Source organism: Panulirus ornatus, chromosome 49, assembly GCF_036320965.1.
Source record: "Panulirus ornatus isolate Po-2019 chromosome 49, ASM3632096v1, whole genome shotgun sequence".
NCBI lineage: Eukaryota > Metazoa > Arthropoda > Malacostraca > Decapoda > Palinuridae > Panulirus > Panulirus ornatus.
Window position 1 is genome coordinate 120172 of NC_092272.1, and position 24383 is coordinate 144554.

The 24383-nt window shown below is 39.2% G+C and overlaps 1 protein-coding gene across 1 annotated transcript; it reads left to right on the forward strand.

Moving 5' to 3' along the window:
- The first annotated feature begins 2182 nt into the window (after positions 1–2182).
- cass (apoptosis inhibitor cassowary) lies at positions 2183–24383 on the forward strand. Its single transcript, XM_071690768.1, has 10 exons — positions 2183–2349; positions 5366–5527; positions 7524–7689; positions 10714–10877; positions 11790–11990; positions 13295–13501; positions 15178–15350; positions 16208–16388; positions 20835–21012; positions 23816–24383. The coding sequence occupies exons 1-10, from the start codon at positions 2281–2283 to the stop codon at positions 23935–23937; spliced, it is 1623 nt and encodes a 540-aa protein (XP_071546869.1). The 5' UTR covers positions 2183–2280; the 3' UTR covers positions 23938–24383.

Below are 24383 nucleotides of genomic sequence, written 5' to 3' on the forward strand. Positions count from 1 at the left end.
GTAGAAATACAATCTTTTAATGCATTTTGCCCATGTAGAGATACAATCTTTTAATGCATTTTGCCCCATGTAGAAATACAATCTTTTAATGCATTTTGCTCATGTAGAAATACAGTCTTTTAATGCATATTGCCCATGTAGAAATACAATCTTTTAATGCATTTTGCCCATGTAGAAATACAATCTTTTAATGCATGTTGTGCCTATGTAGAAAACCACAGTCAGTCATGTAGACACATACATATTTACCATAAGAAATTACTCACGTGAAGTTATTATAATAAGTTATTAATGTGCATATGTGATCTTTACCCTTCACTCAAATATTTCCCTAATTTGAGTCTTATAATTGCTGAAAAGTCATTAGCAATTGTGTAATGTTTAGGTAAAAATGATTCCATTTCAATTCAGTTTATATTTACATTTCATGTAGATTGATCCCTTAATATTTATAATAAATAAATAGTGAACTCTTCACCAAGGGAATTTTGTGTATAGAATTATGGAAAATTCCAATATGAAAGGATTACTTGTATGTAAATATATTTACGGCATGTGTATACCAATTGCCAACACCACAGCTAATATTCTACACGCATGTCAAACGAATGTGCAGTTAGGTATTGTCAAATGGGGGAATGGCCATGTGTGTGAGTGTGTGTGTCATTTGTGGGTGTTTTGGTACGGCTGTTGACCTGTGTGGGGGTGGGGGGAGGGGAGACATGACGTGTCAGCTGGTGCTCAAGGTCAATGCTTGGTCTGTTGGTGATTAAATTTAATCCCTAAATGTTTTGTTATAACGGGCTTGGGGGGGGGGGGGGGGACAGACAGACGACCCATCCCAGTATACTACAGTTTTTGATATTTTTGGGGGGTAAATTTAGGTAAATTTAGGGAGCTTAAAGAATATTTTTGGGGGTGAATTTGCGTAAATTTAGGGAGCTTAAAGAATACTTTTTGGAGGTAAATTTAGGAAGCTTGAAAAAAAGCAGGAAGGCTATGCATAATTAAATGGGTTAAGGACCCCTTTTTCTCCACTTAGAATCGGGTATAGAACTCTCTTTTAGTTCCCAGTTATCCTTTATACTTATCTCAAGCCATGACGAACAGGTCAACTCTATCAACAAGATCACGAAATGGGATAGAAGTCATTGAGGAGCGATGGCGACAGAAAAAAAAAAAAACCCACTTTCCAAACTCCATATAATATCAGACAACCATTTCCTAACACCTTGTCTATACATACCCCCATTCAAATAGGTCTCCCTACCCTATGAAAATTGGCCCTAATGACGCCTATACGAGGATTAAAATCTCCCACCTACTCATATTTTTTTTTACCATCGTGTGACACCTTTACGTCCATAAGTCATGAGGAATTTATATATATACATATTTCTCTGAAAGGAACTTTCTCTACGAGCACTCTCCCCTTTGGTCGACCCACCTTCAACTGGAACTTTTACTCGCTCAGACATACCTCTGTCAATAGAATTGTCTCCATTGGTCTTTGACGTCTTATTATTCCATGTAGTTAGGATGTATAGAAATCCACACTTACACTTTATAAAGTAAAAGTGTGACTAGATCTTAGTGAGTTGAACGCATATGGCAAGACGACTCGAATGATGATATTTTAATTCCTATATCGTGATTACAAAGTAATATTTAGCTATACTGAGTACAGGAGTAGATCTTATATCTATTGCCACACGGTCATAGTCATCATTGGGATAAACGTAGCCATTGATAATGTGATAGATGGTAATAGATGCTTAATATGGCCTTAAGGAATCGTTGGCATGTGAAAGACGCGAGGGTTCAATGGTAGACATCTTTTCCTATATCGTCTTCCGGCAGCCATTTTGAATGATTTATGACCTAGAGGGGATAACTATCATTTATTTAATTCATCTCCGGGAGAATAGAAAGTAAGGAATGTGTCCATCGCCCTGAATTATCCAAATAATGAAAAAAAAAAAAGGTTTTGCATGGAGGTGCGTTTCATACCTGTAAATGAATACGCGCACAAATTAATATAAAACACGCTTTTAATCACCGACCCCCTTTCATTTTAGGGATAAAACAGTTTCTAAAAAATACTATGCATATATTAGAGTTATATTTACTTCAGGAGGAAGGATAGATGGCGTGATTTAGGTATAATTAGCAATCTGGCTCGACATGGGTTGGGGGTCCAGGCTCGGCGAGCCATGTTTACGTTCGAGTGTTGATGGTGGAGACGACGCCGTGGATGACCCCCCGTGATCTCTCGTAAATATGGCGACCGTGGAACGACTGTACACCTTGTACAACGTCATAGACGACGCCAAGGACACTGCAGGCGAGGTGAGTGTCCCTCTAGGTGAGGTTGGAGGAGGCCCCTAGTGTTGGGAGGAAGGAGGGAGGTGATGGGTGGTGAGGAGGGCGGGTGTGTGTGTGTGTGGCTGTGTACCTGGCCGTTTCTACTTCATCTTCCTGCCTGATTGGAGAGGTTAATGACTCTCATTAGATCCATGGTGGAATCATTGTCATTTAGACTATAAGGTGAGCAGGTCGCGCGGGGTCATCGCCAAGGGGGGGGGGGATGATGGGGCTGAAGCTCGTAAGGTCAAACAGGGAGAGAAAACCCCTCATTAGTCATATATTGTGTCTCTGTGATACAAATTACGTCTATGGTGGTGCGCACGACGCGACAGTGGACGCAAAGGCATAAGGAGGAGTGAACTGTTAGGTTGGAACTCCCCCACGGACTGCCTCGTTGAAGGTAGTTGTTATTTTGCCGTTCAACGGCTTTGCCGTGGGTTAACAGGGGGGGGGTATATCACCCGGTCAACGACCCGTTTGGTGATCACGAGACCTTGGTTGAGGGCCATTGGTATCATCGCTGATTGGACGTGGCAAACGAGGACATTTTTATGTCTGGGAGGAGGAATTCCACCCGTAGCCTTCACTCTTAACCCCCAGGGAGTATATTGTGAGGTGCGATATGAAGATCAGGGTAACTGTTGGGGGTTAGTGTAAAAATCAAACGAATGGCAAGATAGATATAGCATAGTATAGCTTACATTGTTCTATATGATAGATATATTTTTATAAGTCAGTATACTTCCTACTTTCCATGACGAGCTGAGCTTTGGAATTCTCTTTCTCCTATTTGTCTTCCTTCTTTGTATCATTTTTCTACCTTTGTCAGGTTTACAATCCTACATTATCCCTCATTAATGTCTATTCTCTTCTCCCCACTCTGTTTAGATATCCTCTGATTAGGACGTGTTTCTTTCATGAAATTTTTGTCTTTGTGATAAAGAAACCGGGTAGCAAGCAGCTGCAGAATAGGTTTGTCGATCATGAGAACACATAGTTCCGTAATACCACCAAATGTCACAAAAACCACTATGAATGGTTTTCCGTATCATTTAAGCCTTAGGTTGGGTGTAACTTGTATAATACTAATGCTTTTGCACAGTTGACGAAGCTGATTTTAGATATGTGGTACATATGATTAAAGCAGGCTTGTCAAAAGAATAGGAAAATATGTGTGCTACCGAGTGCTTTTTTAGATTCATTTGGCTCATTATACCTTAACTTCAAAGCATTCCCCGCCTTTGTTAAGTGATAGGTATTTGTTTTGGCTTCTGTATGCCTGAAAGGATTGATGATAGGTGAAGAGGAACGAGGGACTAACATACATCAGGTACATAAATCTCACCACTTCAGCCTTGGTCCACCTTTTTATATTTCTGTTGGTGCTCTACCAACTCTAGAATCATAGTATATACATGATTTTTTTTTCATTTTACAGTTTAATGAATGTATGGGATGGTAGTTTGTGATGATATGCATGTTTGCATTAACAGAGAGCACAGTTCCTCAGTCTTTCCAAGCAGATGACCAGCCAGAAATAGCAAGATATCTTGTTGCATAAGAGTTGGGGAAGTACATGGTCTTCTACATGAATTTATATTAGTTATGCCAATATTTTGCTTTTTATTGTGCATTTTTAGAATTTCATCAGGTGATTCTACAGATTACACGTCAAGACACTACTCGGGATGGCTCATTAGCAGTCATCATACATTGTGATGAATGATAGTGTGCCACTGTAATTAATGAGGTGTCTTGTTGGACACGTAAGGAATTGTTTTGATTCTGCTGAACTCCTTAGATCGGGCACCACGGCATTGGATTTAAAAGACTGAAAATTTTTCGATCATTTTGGTGAATCTTTTGTCATGTCCCTCGGCATCAAATTATAGTGAGGTGTAAGTCTTTGCATTCTAAATTTCCATTGACTTTCTTTCTTCTTTACGTTCCTTAATGCATAGCTTCCTTGTAGTTATTGACGTAACAGACTTTTCTTATCAGTAGTGATGCCTTTCAGGGTGTTCTGCTATTGCTTACTCTCCTTTTTTCTTTCCATTAGATTCTTTTTTCAACCTCTAACCTTATTCACTCATATGCTGATGATTTCACCTTTCACATTTTAACTCATTAGCTCTATCACACTTACTTATTTTTGTACTTTTCTGAACATATTTCCTCCCTTTAATCTTACCTTTTCAGTGGTTGTATTCAGTATTGCCATGCAAAAACTTTGTTTCTCCCTTTTTATTTTTCTAGATCTCTCCTTGTTCACCACTAACCTGTAAATATCAGAAACTTGTTGGGCATAACCATATCATCCTCCACTCCCATGCAAATCAGACATGATGAACACCACAAAGTCTTCCTGCATGTGGGAGTGAAGTATAGATGTTACAGTTATTCCATACCTCCATGGCTTTTATTTGTTTTAGTTTTGGGTAATGTATGCATGTATGGGTTGGTTCTTCAACTACCTCCTCCTTAGCCATATTGGAATTATATGCTCACATTTTATATGCCCACATCTTATCATTTTTCCATCAGTCGCCTCTCCTCAACCATTCCTTTCACTCTGCTGTGATTTTTCAGCCTTGTTCTACTGGTATTATTTTGGCTTTAGGTCTCATAAACTGTCTGCGTGTGTCAGTGTCTATAAGGCTTGGACCCACAGCATGTTTCCCATAGATTATTTGTGGAAGTGAGCCACTTTGAAGCTGTGGAGTTTTATTTCTTTCATCTAACTTCAGTCTTTCCATACTCTACAAACACTTAAAGAACTATTATTAATTTTACCCTTTTTCATGGGCTCGGTTGTCCATTCTCCTGAGATGGCAGTACGTAGGGATGATTCTACTCTATGCCTTGTCAGTTACTCTTAGATATATTGGTAAGCCACAAAAATACATATCACTGGTACTGGTATGCCATGTTATGGTTGGCCTTTTATCTTACATAAATATTGAATACTGAATTTTAATTGATGTTTATTCATTTTCAGCATGAGGCAGAGTTTGCAGAGATATTAACTGGAGTTAAAGGTGGCCCGGGAGAAAGACGACTTACCTCGCAGTTCATTGCACGCTTCTTTCAACACTTTCCAGTCCACCAAGAACAAGCTCTTAATGCCTTGTTTGATCTTTGTGAAGATGACGATGTTACGGTTAGTTACTGCTAACTTTGTCTCATCTTTGGGGAGATGGGATTAAGGGTTATTATGACTTTGAAGATATGGATAAATTGTTTATGGTGTATCATTTATGTATGTATACCTGCACGCCTCACTAATGAGGGAAATGGTGAACAGTCTTGAAAGAAAAGATGTAGATTAAGAGATATGATATTATACAGCCCCATTTTCCCTCTTATGGGGCTCCTGCAGCTTTACGATTGCACTCTATGCAGGATCTGGGAAATATTAGACTTTTTTGGAGCAAGAAGGTGTTTTGGTTATGAGACTTTACTCATTTCTGTTGGTTTTACAATGATTCAAACTTCATATATTTATTTTTGTGAGTATATATGATACTACGTACACTCATGCATCCATACCTATATATTCAAGTATAATTCCAAAGAAGCAAGAAAGGATTAGTCAAATGAAAGGAAATGTATCCTTGGTTGCTGATATGTTTGTTTTTATGCCTGTACTTGCTACCATGTTTAGATTATCATATATCTTTCTTGTCTTTCAGGTCTGTGTTGTTACTTCTTGATAACTCATAATAGCTTGGTGTTCTCTTACCACAATTTTTCTTGTAAGGTCCTTTTAGAGTCACTGCCGCAAATATATTTTGGCTGTTTGATCAGTGACCATTCAGTGCAGTAATGTTCTGTTTTGCTTCTTGTATACGCATTTAGCATTTTTTCCTCCACACATTGATATTTTATATTATTTTTTATTATACTTTGTCGCTGTCTCCCGCGTTTGCGAGGTAGCGCAAGGAAACAGACGAAAGAAATGCCCCCCCCCCCATACACATGTATATACATACGTCCACACATGCAAATATACATACCTACACAGCTTTCCATGGTTTACCCCAGACGCTTCACATGCCTTGATTCAATCCACTGACAGAACGTCAACCCCGGTATACCACATCGCTCCAATTCACTCTATTCCTTGCCCTCCTTTCACCCTCCTGCATGTTCAGGCCCCGATCACACAAAATCTTTTTCACTCCATCTTTCCACCTCCACCTCCACACATTGATATCAGATATAAACTGAAGTAGAAGAAAGAGAGGCTTTGCTGATGATACCAAAGTTAATATAATGATAGGATTAGAGGAAGATGCATTCTGACCTGCACTCTTACAGCTAGCACTGTCATTGGAGTTTCCTGATTTTTATTAATGAATGGTTCACAATAATTGCAGTGTAAATTTATTAAAGCATACATATTTTCCTCTGCTTTAACACTTAACCAGTTTAATATGCAGAGATCATTGTAGAAAGCTTTTAGGCTTGATGCAGGCATTTTACCAGTACTAGCTGCCTGGGTATTGAAAGGGTTAGCGAGCCAGCACTTCAGTGGTTGTCAAATTGCACTCCTCTGACCCAGGTACCTGTCTTTTCTTTCTCCCTCACTAACGCATGGACTACTGGTATTCTGTTCACAATCGTACAATCTCTCCTTGTCATACGTAACACCTGACAACACTTAACTCACACTGCTCATGCCTCATAACTAGATTTTCATGCAGTGAGCACTATGTGCTAGCCCTGCCTTTTGGCAAAATGGCAGGAGCAGTAAATAGAAGTGGTAAGTAGGAACATTTAGGCAGAAGCATTAGGTAGAAATTTTGGATAGAAGTAGTTGGGGAGGAGCATTAGATAGAAGTAATTGGTAGGAACATTAGGTAGGAGCCTCAGCAAACACTGTGCTAGAATTGCCCTCTGCCAGTGTCCTGTTGAGGGTGAGGCATTAAAGGCTAAGAAGTGACACTGGAGTTCACTCGTTATGTAGGCTCTATTGCCGTGGCCACCCCTTTTAGGGAGTTCCAATTGGAATGGGCATCAGAGAAATAGAGGGATAGATGCAAGAATATAGTGACGAAAAAGGATATTGTGCAAAAATTCTGCAAGTACCAAATGTAAGAATAGAAATGTTTTATTTAATGGAGAGTGAAAACTTGTTTATCTTTATTTCTTAGATCAGAAAGCAAGCCATTAAAGACCTACCAAGCCTTTGTCGAGGTCGCACGGAACTGGTACCCAAGGTGGCAGACATCTTGGCCCAGCTGCTGCAGATGGAGGACATGGCTGAGTTGGCAACTGTTCAGAGTTCACTTGTCTCACTTCTGAAGACAGATACTAAAGGTAAGTGAAACCCTAGCTCCTCTTCATGTGTGTTCACAATTTCCAGTGTGCATGAGAAAGCATCTGGCACAGAAAATAAGCCTAAGACAAAAGAATCCTCAGCGTCTTCCTTCCTGAACAGGAATACTAGCAAAAACTTAAGTAGATTCCATCCAGATGCAACTGCTGAACTGTCATTTGCCCCATCTGACCTTAAGAACTGCCCTACAGTAGGTCCTGTCATTATTTTGAGGGATTGAGGGTGGGTATCCCCAGTTGGAAGTACAGATGCTCCCCTACATACATCTGAGTTAAGATTCTTTAGTTCTTGGATTGATTCATCTAAACTTTCTATAAACTTTTCAGCAGCTCCTTTGTCAGCACTTACAGCTTCACCTGTGACTTGAACCTTGTGCAAATTATATCTTCTTTTAAATCTATTGAACCAGTTATGACTTGCTGTGAAGTTCTCATTTTTGAATTTAATCTGCTATCCACAGCATCAACAACTTTTCCATTTCGTGGATGGGCCCTTGTTGCTGTGTTGTTATTGTAGACATCCTACTTGCTAAACCTTTCACTGCTTCACTTATATTTTTTGTCCATTAAAATTGTGGATACCATTGAATGGGACAACTGTAGATCTCGTGCAATCTCATTAACTTTATTTTGCCTCCATATTGGATGATTACCTTCATTTTCAATTCCAAATCAAATGTATTCATGTGCTTCTTGTCACATCTATCAACATATGATGGGTTTTTCCTCTTGCTCATCATCTTTGGGGTTTGATACAGAAATGGTTTAATCCAACACAAACATTTGTTAGATTCACTTGAATAACACGTGCTAACTGAATAGTAACAGAGCGAGAACTGGAAGGGGAGAAATGCTGTTATGTACACAATGCGGGGATCGTCTGACATTCACTATCGTACGCATGCAGCCGTTAGCTTTAGCAGATGTACGACCAGGTGTAATTTTTATATTTGTGTATTTTTTTAATTTATACATATTTTTGGTTGTATGTATGGATGGTCATAAGTCAGGAGCATCTGTAACAGAAACATGATTGGAGATGGATGACTGAAAGATGGCAGAAATAGTATGTGTATATTGGTAGGATTCAGTTGTAAAAGTTACAAATTAATGAAAGAAGAGATGATTAGATATTAATGACCTCTGTGATGTAAATTTTAGTAAATGTTAGTAAGGCTTGCAAGTGGAAACCAGTTTATTTGGAATGAATGAAATAAGAAATAACGATATTTTAGTGTACTATGTTAATTTGGAGTGTGTAAATTGGGTTGGAGTTAATGGATAGATAGGGTTTGTTTGATAGATTATATGGATGCAAAATATTTGGTATTATATTTTAGCATGATCTTTATGTTTTTTTTTTTTTTCGCTGTCTCCCGCGTTTGCGAGGTAGCGCAAGGAAACAGACGAAAGAAATGGCCCAACCCACCGCCATACACATGTATATACATACGTCCACACACGCAAATATACATACCTACACAGCTTTCCATGGTTTACCCCAGACGCTTCACATGCCCTGATTCAATCCACTGACAGCATGTCAACCCCGGTATACCACATCGATTCAATTCACTCTATTCCTTGCCCTCCTTTCACCCTCCTGCATGTTCAGGCCCCGATCACACAAAATATTTTTCACTCCATCTTTCCACCTCCAATTTGGTCTCCCACTTCTCCTCGTTCCCTCCACCTCCGACACATATATCCTCTTGGTCAATCTTTCCTCACTCATTCTCTCCATGTGCCCAAACCATTTCAAAACACCCTCTTTTGCTCTCTCAACCACGCTCTTTTTATTTCCACACATCTCTCTTACCCTTACGTTACTTACTCGATCAAACCACCTCACACCACACATTGTCCTCAAACATCTCATTTCCAGCACATCCATCCTCCTGCGCACAACTCTATCCATAGCCCACGCCTCGCAACCATACAACATTGTTGGAACCACTATTCCTTCAAACATACCCATTTTTGCTTTCCGAGATAATGTTCTCGACTTTCACACATTCTTCAAGGCCCCCAGGATTTTCGCCCCCTCCCCCACCCTATGATCCACTTCCGCTTCCATGGTTCCATCTGCTGCCAGAACCACTCCCAGATATCTAAAACACTTTACTTCCTCCGGTTTTGCTCCATTCAAACTTACCTCCCAATTGACATGACCCTCAACCCTACTGTACCTAATAACCTTGCTCTTATTCACATTTACTCTTAACTTTCTTCTTTCACACACTTTACCAAACTCAGTCACCAGCTTCTGCAGTTTCTCACATGAATCAGCCACCAGCGCTGTATCATCAGCGAACAACAACTGACTCACTTCCCAAGCTCTCTCATCCCCAACAGACTTCATACTTGCCCCTCTTTCCAAAACTCTTGCATTTACCTCCCTAACAACCCCATCCATAAACAAATTAAACAGCCATGGAGACATCACACACCCCTGCCGCAAACCTACATTCACTGAGAACCAATCACTTTCCTCTCTTCCTACACGTACACATGCCTTACATCCTCGATAAAAACTTTTCACTGCTTCTAACAACTTGCCTCCCACACCATATATTCTTAATACCTTCCACAGAGCATCTCTATCAACTCTATCATATGCCTTCTCCAGATCCATAAATGCTACATACAAATCCATTTGCTTTTCTAAGTATTTCTCACATACATTCTTCAAAGCAAACACCTGATCCACCCATCCTCTACCACGTCTGAAACCACACTGCTCTTCCCCAATCTGATGCTCTGTACATGCCTTCACCCTCTCAATCAATACCCTCCCATATAATTTACCAGGAATACTCAACAAACTTAAACCTCTGTAATTTGAGCACTCACTCTTATCCCCTTTGCCTTTGTACAATCTTTATGTATTCTTATATATTTTCTGTATTATTAAGTAGACTTTAGATTAACCATCTGTTCTGGTTATCAGTAAATTTTTGAACTACTTTTTGATATATTCCTAATATAGACACCTTTCTTTCTCAGGAACATTGACTGGGTTGTTTTACCAGATTGAGCATAGTGAAGATGAGGTAGTTCGAGAGCGATGCATTCGTTTCCTTCATACCAAGATCCGGTCTCTTGGTTCGCAAGTATTCACATCAGAAGTTGAAACCCTTATCCTTAGTGAGGCAAAGAAAGTGCTACAGGTAACAAGACTATCCTTTATATAGAGTTCATATATGTATCCTTGTTTATCCTGTTACGTTTGAACCTGTGGGCAAAAAAAAAAAATCTTGTTTTCAGGTTAATTAGAAGTGGTGTTGCAATTCATGAAGGGGAATATATATATCTGGGTTCAGGACATTGGTGGCTGGATAGATTGAATACCTTTTGCTCTGAGTGAAAAGAAGTCACTATATGTCAGTTTCACAAACTAGCCAAATCTCACAAAGTGCTGGCAGATGAATCCATAACTATATTATTCACAACATGAGGTTTAGAACTCTATAATCAACATCAACAGAATGATTATCATAATGCATCACAAGTATAAGGTGCTGTGTGTACAAAGTTTTGAATTTCTTTCCAAATAAGTTTCTAGTGAATGTCATCAGTAATTCATTCAGTTGATACCTTCAGAATGACAGAATTAAGGGAATAAGACAGTTTCATGAGCCAGTTTCTGTATCACTTTATTATTTTGAAAGGATTTGAGACTTTTTTTTTTCTTATATACTCTATTACTATCATAACTTAACATCCCTTTCCAGTAATGAATTTTCCTAGAACTTGTATCCCTGGGATACCATATTTTGAATTATAAAGAGAGTACGCCATTTCATGTGTGGCGGGGTGGCGGAGGAATGGATGAAGGCATCATGTATGAATATGTACATGTGTATATATGTATATGTCTGTGTATGTATATGTATGTATATGTTGAAATGTATAGGTATGTATATGTGCATGTGTGGGCGTGTATGTATATACATGTGTATGTGGGTGGGTTGGGCCATTCTTTCGTCTGTGTCCTTGCACTACCTCGCTAACGCAGGGGACAGCGACAAAGTATAATAGATTAATGTAAATAGAGTAAATTTTTTTTCATTTGATTGCAGGTTGCCTCCTCAGAAGAAGAATTTACTCTCATGATGGGCATTCTTCGAGAATTGAAAAGTTGTCAAACAGTGAAAGGCTACCAGCAGTTGGTTGACCTAGTGGCAGAGCAGGTGGATTTCGGTCGCCCCTTGGACCCATCTGACCTGGAGAGTGTGCATCGTCTGATATCTTGCACCAAACAAGCCCTGCCATATTTTTCTGTAAGTTCTTTATTGTCAAGATGGAAGTTGTCATGTTGAAAAGGGGATATTGGATATGTTTAGTTTTTGTGGGACAAGACTGACAGGTATTGGGACCTTTGAATGGTAAAGATTGAAGGATGTGAAATTAGGCCTGGAAAATAGTACCTCGCTGATGCGGGAAAATATTTAAATATGATATTGATATAAAGTTATGCCGGAGATATGCCTCTCTTAATGAAGGAATAATATGAAATTATGCTTGATTGCAAGTATGCTACTGCAAGATTAATCATTGCAAAGTTCTAAAATGAGGCTTATGCTGTAGTTGCATATGTGGCAGTTTATGACATTGAGGAAAATGTTAAGGATGCCTTCTAGAGAGAATGTTGTGTGACGTGATTGAATGGGTAGGGTACACTGAATAGGGGCATTGTAGGTGACTGTATCATGGATGCAAGTGACAGAATAAGTGAATAGTGAGCATCAACAGATATGAGTGTTGCAGATGAATCCTTTAAGCATAAATATGTTCATGATAGACAGGGTAGATAACAGCATAATTGTTTTTTGGTAATTTTTTTGGTCGTTGAAAATGTGAAGGAAAGAGATAGGTTAGGAAAAAGAATTTATCAGATTAAGAGAACTGTAAAGTCGAGTTCGTATTATTATATGTATGTTTTTTTTTTTATAATGAGGAGTAGTGAATGATGTATAGTAGATATGCTTTTCATGTGAATGTGAGATGTTGCCCTCACTACATGGTGTACTTAACGTCGTCAGTTGTAAACGAAATGTTGATGAAATATGCATGTTTTACATGACAAGTACTCTTAGTGTGCAGAGTGAGTAATCATGAAGTTGTAGATAAACTTTGGATGTGGGTATGAACTGTCCTTGAGGCTGTAAGCACTTTATCTGTCTCATGTTGAGGAAGAGGATTGAAAAATGCTAAATATATGAATTGAAGAAGGTGAATAAGGACGGGGTTGAATTTACTTTTAGAATTAAGGATTTATAAAGGAAATAGCATCAGTTTTACATGGACTTTTAGAAAACTTTTATTTGCAAGAGGAAATCTGTTGTAGTTTTTGATAAGTAGGTTGGCAACATTGTGAGATTGACTGTTGGGAATGAAAGATGTTTGGAAACATTGCGGGAAATACATGGGCAAGAGGTTTACAGTAATGGGTAACAATACTGATGCTGTACTCACTTTTGTAATGGAAATTGCATTTAGGATATTTGGTCATAATTCATAAGATAGTATAGTTGGATGTTTGTTATATATAATATGTAAATGTACATGTAAGAACTTTTTTCAGTCCCAGGTGCGTTCTACCCAGTTTGTGGAGTACATGTGGCGAGAAGTTGTACCAGCTCTTGACCATTTGGAGGCTGCTCTAACTGACAGTGGTAACAGTGCTGCACTCATTCTTGACCTTCTGAAGATCATAGCTGAACTTGTTCCCCATGCCGGCAATATCGATGATGTTGGAGCCAAAGTTATGGCTATCTATGACAAGCTTCTGGTGAGTGAATCATTTGAATGGAATGTTTCTGGATTATGGTTTTAGATCTTTTTTTCCCTTCTTAGTTCAAAGGTTTAATTATCAAAATAGTATGAAAAACATGATTGTTATTGTTATGCTTGTACGAATATCTTTGTACATGGAATTTATCAAGTGTCAGTTACTTAGCATATGCTTTTTACTGAGGTTGGTTTACATGACATCCACCTGGTAATGAGTGCATCACAGAAATTTAGAATGATGGACTTGAAAGTTTCATTCCACGTTACACAGTTTTTATTGTATCACATTTTTCACCATTTCCTCTACTTTCATTAATGTTTCCCTTTTCTTGGTAATAAGACATGCTTGTCAGATGAGGGTACAAGAAGGGATGAAAAACATTTTTAATATTGATAAGTTCGGACCTGTGCCTTTGACAAAAAAATGTTATTAACTTAGGTTCTTGAAGTGCTGCCATATTGTTTAAGATATATCAAACATGATATTGAAAATGGAAAAAAAGTGGCTCAGAATATTTTTCATGTGCTAGACTTATAGTGTCACAGGAGTGTTATTCATCACTCTCAATCTCTTTGATGGGTTCGAGTTGCTCCGGTTCTCTTGTCCATTGAAGTCTGTTTATCCTTTGTCTTCAGTTCTCCATTATTAATTTTCCCTATCCAAAGATTCTATGTATTATGAATGTGACTATAGGGCAAAAGTTCACTGCATATGAACAGAATTATTGCAAAGGGAATGTAGGAAAATCATGAATTTTTTCTTTGAACTTTTTTGGTGAAAGGATAGGTTTGCTGAAAGTGAATGTGTAGTTGACAAGTCTTGGAAGATCATTTCTGAAAACAATGAAGTGAATGATGAAGAGAGTGCTGTAGAGAAAAGACTATGTAGGGCATAGGTGTTAACGTGACACAGTTGAAGGTCAGATGAGAAATATATTTGACAGTGATAGAATATAGGAAAACTGGTTTAGGGTGTTGCGTGTATACAAATGTGTAAATGGTTTCTTAAAACTTATAGTGGTTCCAACAATGTTGTATGGTTGCGAGGCGTGGGCTATGGATAGAGTTGTGCGCAGGAGGATGGATGTGCTGGAAATGAGATGTTTGAGGACAATGTGTGGTGTGAGGTGGTTTGATCGAGTAAGTAACGTAAGGGTAAGAGAGATGTGTGGAAATAAAAAGAGCGTGGTTGAGAGAGCAGAAGAGGGTGTTTTGAAATGGTTTGGGCACATGGAGAGAATGAGTGAGGAAAGATTGACCAAGAGGATATATGTGTCGGAGGTGGAGGGAACGAGGAGAAGAGGGAGACCAAATTGGAGGTGGAAAGATGGAGTGAAAAAGATTTTGTGTGATCGGGGCCTGAACATGCAGGAGGGTGAAAGGAGGGCAAGGAATAGAGTGAATTGGAGCGATGTGGTATACCGGGGTTGACGTGCTGTCAGTGGATTGAATCGGGGCATGTGAAGCATCTGGGGTAAACCATGGAAAGCTGTGTAGGTATGTATATTTTGCGTGTGTGGACGTATGTATATACATGTGTATGGGGGTGGGTTGGGCCATTTCTTTCGTCTGTTTCCATGCGCTACCTCGCAAACGCGGGAGACAGGAAAAAAAAACAAAAAAAAACATAATTGTTCAAGGAACCTTCAGTAATGATTATTTTTCTCTTCTCAGGATGTTATGCCATTGCCCCCAGAAGGTGATGCAGCTACTGAGGCCCTGGAAGGAGGAGTAAGCCTGGAGTTTTCCCGTGTGGAGTGTCTCCTATATTCATTTCACCAGCTAGCAAAGCACAATACAGAATTCCTAAGTGAAGACCCAGATCGTCTGAAGGATTTTAGAATTAGGTTTGATGCCCCTACATTTCTTTTTTGTATATTTAGTTGTAGAGAAATATTTTAAGAAATAGTTTAAATTGATATCTTTTACTGATTTGGGTCCCGTCAACAGCTTTTTAATATTATTAGGTGAAGTATTTACAGACTTTAGGGAGATTAAAATGTAATGGGAAAGGATGAATAGTATAAGGAGAATAAATGATTTTATGGAAGCAGATGGGAAAAGTTGAAGAGGAAAATGAGTTAGTATTCTCTGTTTGTTTGCCAGTATCTCTGATACCTCCCACAAGGGGATGGCCATAGCAAGTCTTCATTGAATATTTTAAAGGACTGTTGGATGTCTTAGATGATATGGTGCTGGATTTTGGGAGTTTGGAATGAGATAGTGTGTGGAGTGAGATTCACGACGAATGGTTTGGTGAAAGGAGAGGAGATAGTGAAGGCCTCATGTTAGTTGAATGTCCCTCTCGTGAGCCTTGTTATCTGCACACACCAGCTGATTCATTCACCTCTCATACACAACCTCTAACGCCAGTATACTGTACACCTGCCCCTTCCTCTAAAACCTTTTCCTTTACTTCCATCACCACCCTGACCATAAACAGTTCAGGAGCTAGGTGGCAACATATGCTTTTTCAGAGTGAGTGTCTTTGAATGTGCTGACGTTTTGGTTTGATTTTAGCATTCTGAAGATTTTTTGTCAACTGAATGAGTGCATTACACTTAGGTAATAGTGTGACAAGATCAGGTTTTATCTGAGAACAGTGCGACTTTCATCATTTTGTCTTCTGGTTTGATAGATTTGCATGATATGAAATTGTAAAACTGTACATTTTTAATGCTTGATTTCTCTGTTATATTTTTAGGTTGCAGTATTTTGCTCGAGTTTCACAAGCATATCAAAAACGCTTGAGAGAGGCAATAGCCAACAAAACTGGTGAGGAACTAAAGACAGAGGAGAACAAGATCAAATTGATAGCCCTAAAGACCACTGCAAACATCAACATACTCATTAAGGACCTCTTCCATCAACCACCATCTTACAAGGTGAGCTTTTCGTATGTTGTGCTGCTCTTGTAATATGTATGTAAATGCATCATACATCATACACATTGTTTAGTCGTATGGTTTGCGTTAACCTTTTTGGAAATTTAGATATGAGTTATTGTTGGCAGACTTGCTCATGCTGCAAGGATAGACCCGTTTGTGCCCTAACCAAGCTGTGTTTTAAATGTGGAAAGTTTTATAGTCATTGTCATAGGGTCATTGTTACAGAGTTTGAAAAAATAGTCTGTTACATGTGCATCTACACAAAACTGCACTTTTTCCAATTTGTGCAGTCATTACTTCCCTTTTCTTATCATTGATTTGACATCACTTGATGAATCATTATGGTGTTTTCAGTGTGGAAAAGTAAGTGCTTAATTACTCCTGGGAGTTAATGTGTGCATTTAACCCATTCACTTACACCTACTGGAGACGTAAGGATTTGCTTCTGTGTTTAGGGATTTCATATTTTGGCTGGATGTTGGTAGATCACTTATCTCTCAGGTCAAGAAAGCAATATGTTATGGTTGCTTCCCTAACCTTCTTAAGGAAGTATCAGTTTATTGATGTAAGATGGAAAATTCCTGTTAGCATTTTCAGATGCATGATTATATGTACAAGTTTCTCCTTTTCCATTTATTATTTCCCCCATTGTGCTAATTCCTGAGGATCGTTTTCATCATCTGTGTGCTCCATCAGGATCATTAATGTCAGAGCTGTGTCTGTTTACTGTCTTTTTTCCTTATCTCTTCTTAACTTTCTTGATCATTGAGTTCATCAAAGTCTATTGCATCCAGGATATCGCCAACTCTCACAGGCTCTAAACGGGCTGAATATAGTTTGGCATTGAGTGGATATTGTACTCTCTCCTCTAACAATTTGATGTCTACTGACCTACATACTCAAAAACAATTGGCTCTCTGTCTAGGATCAGTCTCATGCATTGCAGTGTCTTAATATTGTCGCTATTTTTCATCCCACCTGTACATAAAATTTAGGAGGGTTTTGCTATATCTGCATCATGCTGTCGCAGCACTCCTCAGTGAATTGGTTACCACAGGGCATTGATTGAAGATTTGTTTATTGCAAAAATGATAAATGAACCAGATCATTTCCATATAATTGGGAATAGTTAACCCATAAATGCCAAGTGAATTGCAGTTTATAGTCATGATAGGCCAAGTGAATTGCAGTTTATAGTCATGATAGGCAAAATCTTGCCTTCTTATTTAATGTTCCCTATTATGAAATGAAGGAAAAACTTGTATGATAAAGGATATGTAAAATCAAGTAAGCTAACTAGACTTATATAGCTTTGTGACAGCACTAGATTTAATGCATTGACAACATGACTGGTGAAAGATTACTGGGTTGAGCCTCGAGTGAATACATTATTTATGAAAGAAATGTATGTAATTACTTTTTCTAGCACAGGTAATTCCTGACTGTGAGGTACTGGCCTCATACCAGATGGTAAATTAGGATATTTAACATTATGCATGGATATTGATGTTATACCATTTATATTTGTCAGGCAGTCAAGTCAATTGGGAGGTGAGTTTGAATGGAGAAAAACTGGAGGAAGTGAGGTGTTTTAGATATCTGGGAGTGGATCTGGCAGCGGATGGAACCATGGAAGCGGAAGTGGATCATAGGGTGGGGGAGGGGGCGAAAATTCTGGGAGCCTTGAAGAATGTGTGGAAGTCGAGAACATTATCTCGGGAAGCAAAAATGGGTATGTTTGAAGGAATAGTGGTTCCAACAATGTTGTATGGTTGCGAGGCGTGGGCTATGGATAGAGTTGTGCGCAGGAGGATGGATGTGTTGGAAATGAGATGTTTGAGGACAATGTGTGGTGTGAGGTGGTTTGATCGAGTAAGTAACGTAAGGGTGAGAGAGATGTGTGGAAATAAAAAGAGCATGGTTGAGAGAGCAGAAGAGGGTGTTTTGAAATGGTTCGGGCACATGGAGAGAATGAGTGAGGAAAGATTGACCAAGAGAATATATGTGTCGGAGGTGGAGGGAACGAGGAGAAGAGGGAGACCAAATTGGAGGTGGAAAGATGGAGTGAAAAAGATTTTGTGTGATCGGGGCCTGAACATGCAGGAGGGTGAAAGGAGGGCAAGTAGTAGAGTGAATTGGAGCGATGTGGTATACCGGGGTTGACGTGCTGTCAGTGGATTGAATCAAGGCATGTGAAGCGTCTGGGGTAAACCATGGAAAGTTGTGTAGGTATGTATATTTGCGTGTGTGGACGTATGTATATACATGTGTATGGGGGTGGGTTGGGCCATTTCTTTTGTCTGTTTCCTTGCGCTACCTCGCAAACGGGGGAGACAGCGGCAAAAAAAAAAAAAAAAAATTGTCAGGCAGAAGTAGCAATCTGAAGTGTGATCTTTGCATTCTCTCCGAACCATAGGAATGGCAAAAGGCATATGGCTTGAACCTTTTTCCCATGACGTGAGAAGCCTGACACGTATAGCAACAAATGTGGGGGGGCCCCAACTTATCCTTGTCACTCACTTTACATCCAAAGTAATGCTCATAGCATTTTTTTAATGAGGGTTGTGAAAAAATGTTTTTGTCACGAATGTCAATTCACTGCAGATGTAGCAGAAAGAATTTGGACTATTTATATAGTTTCTTGGCATTATAATAGTGGATAGGGTATCAGCACAACACTTGAATGCACAAAAGCACAATCTGTCAACAGAGTAGAAAAGATGCTGTTTACACATTGAGTACTAGCCTGCAACAAACAGAGAACTGTTACTCTAGTGTGGGCACTATCTGAATGCCCCAACATTTCCAGTCTTGTTTCTCCAGTCCCCTGGTGACTCATTTATCTAGGCGTTTGCTTTAAAAAAAAAAAAAAAAAAAAAACTATTGCACTTCATGAACAAATTGAAAAGCTGTGTTTGTTATGTATTTTTTTTTTATAGAGAAATTTTGAAAACATTTAGATTTAACTTGCAAAAATTCATAAGAAACAATATTTTTTTCCATGGGACAAAATCTTTGTTGACCAGTGTGTCCACAGCTTAGACAGAAGGGGAGGACTTGTGTTTGTGGAGTTTCTGATGGGAGTATGTTTAGGGGTTGGAGTATAAGACTGAGTTGGGAGGTCACATGTTTAGTGCTTCTTGGGTTATGAGGCATACTAAGCAGCTCGAGAAAGCCATAGAAAGGTCCTAGAGGCCTGATTGTCGATAGAGGGCTTTGATTTCTATGCACTTCACATGACAGCTGGAGATTGGATGTGATCAGATGAGCCTTTCTTCATCAGTTCCTAGTGCTGACACAGGATACTGTAAACAAGTATGAAAAGAAATGTTTTTTCAGTCTTTCATTTTTGTATAATTGTTCACCGTTTTCTAGCGGGGTTGTGCCAGCAGTAGACAAAGAAGTGGCCTCATAGGATTACATCTGCTCTCAACCTGTTATGTACAATACACTGAAACCAGAACACGTTATCTACCACCAAGCTCTACAGACCTTTCCATGGTTTCCCCTGACTGCTACATGTACCCTGGTTCAGCCCATTGGCAGCATGTCACCCCCTGTATACCGTATCTTTGGACTCCTTCCTTTCACCTCCACCTTCGATTTCATCCTTAACCTTGTTCCCTTCATTTCAACATTCATTCTCTCCATTTCCAAATCATTTTAACAGCCCCTCTTCTGCATCTCTCTCTTATTTCATTTCCAACACTTCCACCCTCTCCTATGATTTGTCATCTATGGCCCATCCATTGCATCTGTAGAATACTGTTACAACAAATATATCATCAAGCATACTTATCTTTCCACACATTCGTCATTGTCCCCAAGACCATGGTCCCCTCACTCACCCTTTGATTTACTTCAGGTCCTACATATATTTACACATTTAGTTTTTTTTTTTTTACACTTTTTTGCAGTTTCCTGCATAATTAGGTAGCGCTAGGAACAGATGAAATAAAGCCAACTTTATTACATCCACTTTCTCTAGTAACCATAAGTAATGCACCAAAACCAGAGCCCCTTTGACCTTTCTGTTTTCCCCTGACTGCTTGATATGCCCTGGCTTAGTCCATTCATGGCACATTGCTGCCTGTAAACCACATTGCACCAATTTTATCTGTGGCATTCACACACCATGCCACCCTGCATGTTCTGCCCCTGACCTCTCAAAGCATCTTTCCCTTCATCCTTCCATCACCAATTGCATCTTTCCCTTCTCCTCTTTTGCTCTTCTTCTGATGTTGTCCTCTTAGTCAGTTTTTCCATGCTTATCTTATTCATATATCCAAGCAATTTCTAAGTCATTTAAGTTTAATGTTTAGTAATGCCAAGTTCATACTTAATTGCTCCGTGTTTTCAGTCTTTCTTGCATAAATGTGTGGAATGGAGTTGCCATGATAGCATAAACAGTTATGTAATTACATGAATTCACTTCTTTCACAGGCAAGTATTGCTCTCTCATGGAAGCCAGCCTCTGCAGCTGGGAGAACAATTGCTAATGGAACAGAAAAGCGGCACACACCAATCACTTTTGACTCCAGCAACCCCAAGAGCCACAAAGGAGAGCGTCAGATATATGCCCCTCCACGAGACAAGTACAGTCAAAGGGCAGGCCAATATTGTAAGTCTTTCTGGGTTGTGTTTTTATACTTTACATGCACTACTCTGATGTATGCCTTGTATGGAGGATCATCAGTTTTTTTTACAGCCTATGCTGCTGTTATAATTGTTATATGCTGTACATTCAAGATTGAAAGAAGAAAAATATTTATTACAGAGAATGGATGTGAGCGATGTGGCCTTTCTATATCTGTTCCTGGTGCTACCTTGCTAATGCAGGAAACAGTAATCATGTATGAAAAACGGATATATATATTTATACTTATGATACTTGATTGCTGTTTCCCACATCAGCGAGGTAGTGCCAAGAAACAAATAAAGAATGGCCCATCCAATCATTTACATATATGTATATACTCATAAATACCCATGCAAGCACATGTACATACATATACATATCAACATTTATGCATATACATGTATACACATGTACATATTCATACTTGCTTGCCTTCATCCGTTCCTGGCGCTACCCCGCTCCACAGGAAACAACATCGCTACCCCCTGCTTCAGCGAGGTAGCACCAGGAAAACAAACAAAAAAGGCCAGATTTGTTCACACTCAGTCTCTTGCTGTCATGTGTAATGCACCAAAACCACAGCTTCCTATCCACATCCAGGCCCCACACCCCTTTCCATAGTTTACCCAGATGTATCATGTGCCCTGGTTCAGTTCATTGACAGCATGTTGACCTGATATACCACATTGTTCCACTTCACTCTGTTCCTTGCACGCCTCTCACCCTCCTGTATGTTCAGGCCCTGATTCCTCAATATCCTTTTCACTACATCCTTTCACCTTCAATTTGGTCTCCTGCTACTCCTTGTTCCCTCCACTTCTGACATATATCATTTTTGTCATTCTTTCCTCGCTTGTTCTTTCTATATGTCCAAACCATTTCAACACATCCTCTTCTGCTCTCTCAGTCATGTTCTTTTTATTTCCACATATCTCTCTTACCCTTTCATTACTTACTTAATCAAACCACCTCACACCACATATTGTCCTCAAACATTTCCTTTCCAACACTCCACCCTCCTCCGTACAACCCTATCTATATCCCATGCCTCACAACCATATGATATTGTTGGAGCTACTATTCCTTCAAAACATACCCATTTTTGCTCTCCGAGATAATATCTCTCCCTCCACAAAGGGGGAAGGGGCAAAGTTCTAGGAGCTTTGAAGAATATGTGGAAAGAGATCATGATCAGGGAGGGCAGAAGGAGGTATATTTGAAGGAATAGTAGTCCCAGTAATGTTATATGGATGCAAGGCATGGGTTATAGGTACGGCTGTGCGGAGGATGGTGGATGTGTTGGAAATGAAATGTTTGAGGACTGTATGTGGTGTGAGTTGAGAGAGCAGAAGAGGGTGTGTTGAAATTGAAATGGTTGGGATATGGAGAGAATGAGTGAGGAGAGGTTGACAAATAGGATATATGAGTCAGAGTTGGAGGGAACAAGGAGAATGGGGAGACCATAAATGGATGAAGAAGATTTCATTATTTTTATTATTATTATTATTGTTATCATGATTTTCATATGTTTGCCATTCCCTTAACCAGCCACTGGCAGAGGGCACCTCTAACACAGAGTTTCCAGAGGCTCGTACATGATGTTTCTACCAATTTCTTTTACCTAATATGCCTACCTACTACTTTAACTAGATCCTCCTATTTAATGTTCCTACCTAATGCTTCTGTCTGTTGCTCCTACCTTTTTGCCAAAAGACAGACCTAACACATGGCACTCACTGAAGGAAAATCTGGATTTACTAAGAATGAGTTGTTTTAGTTAAGCTATGATAAGTATTATGTGTGACAAGGGGAGATTACATGTTTGTGGACAGAATGCCAGCACTCCATGTCTGGTTGAGGGAGAAAGAAAAAATGCAGCTTCCTGGGTCAGAGGAGTGCAACTTGACTGCCACTAAAGTTCTGGCTTACTACGCAGCCATCACTAATCCTCTTGACACCTGGGCGGGTACTACTGGTAATGTATCTCCCTGATAGGTGGCTGAACGCCAACTACTACCTACTAGTGTAGTTAAATGTGTGTTTCAAATTTGGTAGGGATGCTGTTCATGTTTTATTTTCCTTGAACCTTCATGTTTTGATTATTTTGATTACTCGACCTAGGATATAATGTCTTGCTCTGTTTACATCCAGTATACGTAGAAGTCGTAAAAACTCCTCTTCATACTTTTGGAAAGTAATGACACTGTAAGGGAGGTTTTCTGGCCTCCACTCCTGCCAATCTTAGTTGCCTTCTTTAACATGTAGGGGATATATCAGTAATAGTCTTTCTTTGTCCTGTAGAACGATATTTATAACATGCAGGAGTTTTATTAAAAATGATCTTTTTCAGTCCTGCAGGATAAGATTTATTAGCTAAGGTGGTTAGGTCATGTACTGTAAGTAGAATTGAGAACAGTTAGAATTCCAAATGTGATATACTTTAGCAATTATTTCCTATGTTGTGTATGTTTCTGTGCTCTTACTTTGAAGCCATTTTTTTCTGCTTATGTGGTGATATAGAGACAGGTTTGGATATCAATAGTTGTCGTTGTTTAGAGAATACTTGAGGTAGAAGACTGAATTTTGTTGCCTTAGGCTAATTGACTTTTAAGGAAGTAACTTGTGTGGTGATCCTCTTGCTGGTGTTTTATTTATGCCTTATGGTGAATGGGTGGTATTTCTTTGTTGTTTACTTTAGTCAACCCTCTCTTTCTCCCCATGATTTTGTTTAATCCAGTCGGTCACTCACAGGATTGCCAGGTATTTATGTTTTTCTCATTTTCAGCTGGTGGTACTTTTCGTGGTCGTGGCAGGGGCCGAGGGAGAGGCTTTGGCTATGCATTCAGCCGAGGATCCATCTTCCGCTCAGGCTTCAGAGGCAGGCGAGGAAACTTTAGGGCTTATTAAGTGATGAAAAAGATTAAAAAAGTGAGAGGGACACTTACGACTTGTAGATAAACATATTGGGACTGAAACAGAAATTCATAAAATGTACTACACAGTGCAGGACAGTAGTTCTGGAAGCACAAAGGCTTAAAAGAGGACAGAATGAAGGTGTATCACCAGATGTAAAAGTTACCTGATATAAGGTTTGCTAGCTGTATCGGATTTTGAAATCCGTGCATGAGATATATGTATGTCTATTGGAGACATGAGGAGTGAAAAATCATTCTTAGACATTGTTTACAAATGCTGAAGAATGCAGTTATAGATGAATTGACAGTGAAACTCCTGATCAAATAAATGCTTACTTCCCCTTGATCAGGAAAATTAGTTGCTTTTCAAGATAGAAGACCCATTAACAGAAGTAAAATTAAGATTTTTGTATGGTAATTTTTCCTAAGAATACTGAA

Excerpts from the sequence above, each read along its gene's own strand:
- cass (XM_071690768.1), top strand. The coding sequence starts at position 2,281 with ATGGCGACCGTGGAACGACTGTACACCTTGTACAACGTCATAGACGAC. Across the intron at positions 10,878-11,789 it reads AGGCAAAGAAAGTGCTACAG|GTTGCCTCCTCAGAAGAAGA; the intron begins GTAACAAGACTA and ends ATTTGATTGCAG. Across the intron at positions 15,351-16,207 it reads CTGAAGGATTTTAGAATTAG|GTTGCAGTATTTTGCTCGAG; the intron begins GTTTGATGCCCC and ends TTATATTTTTAG.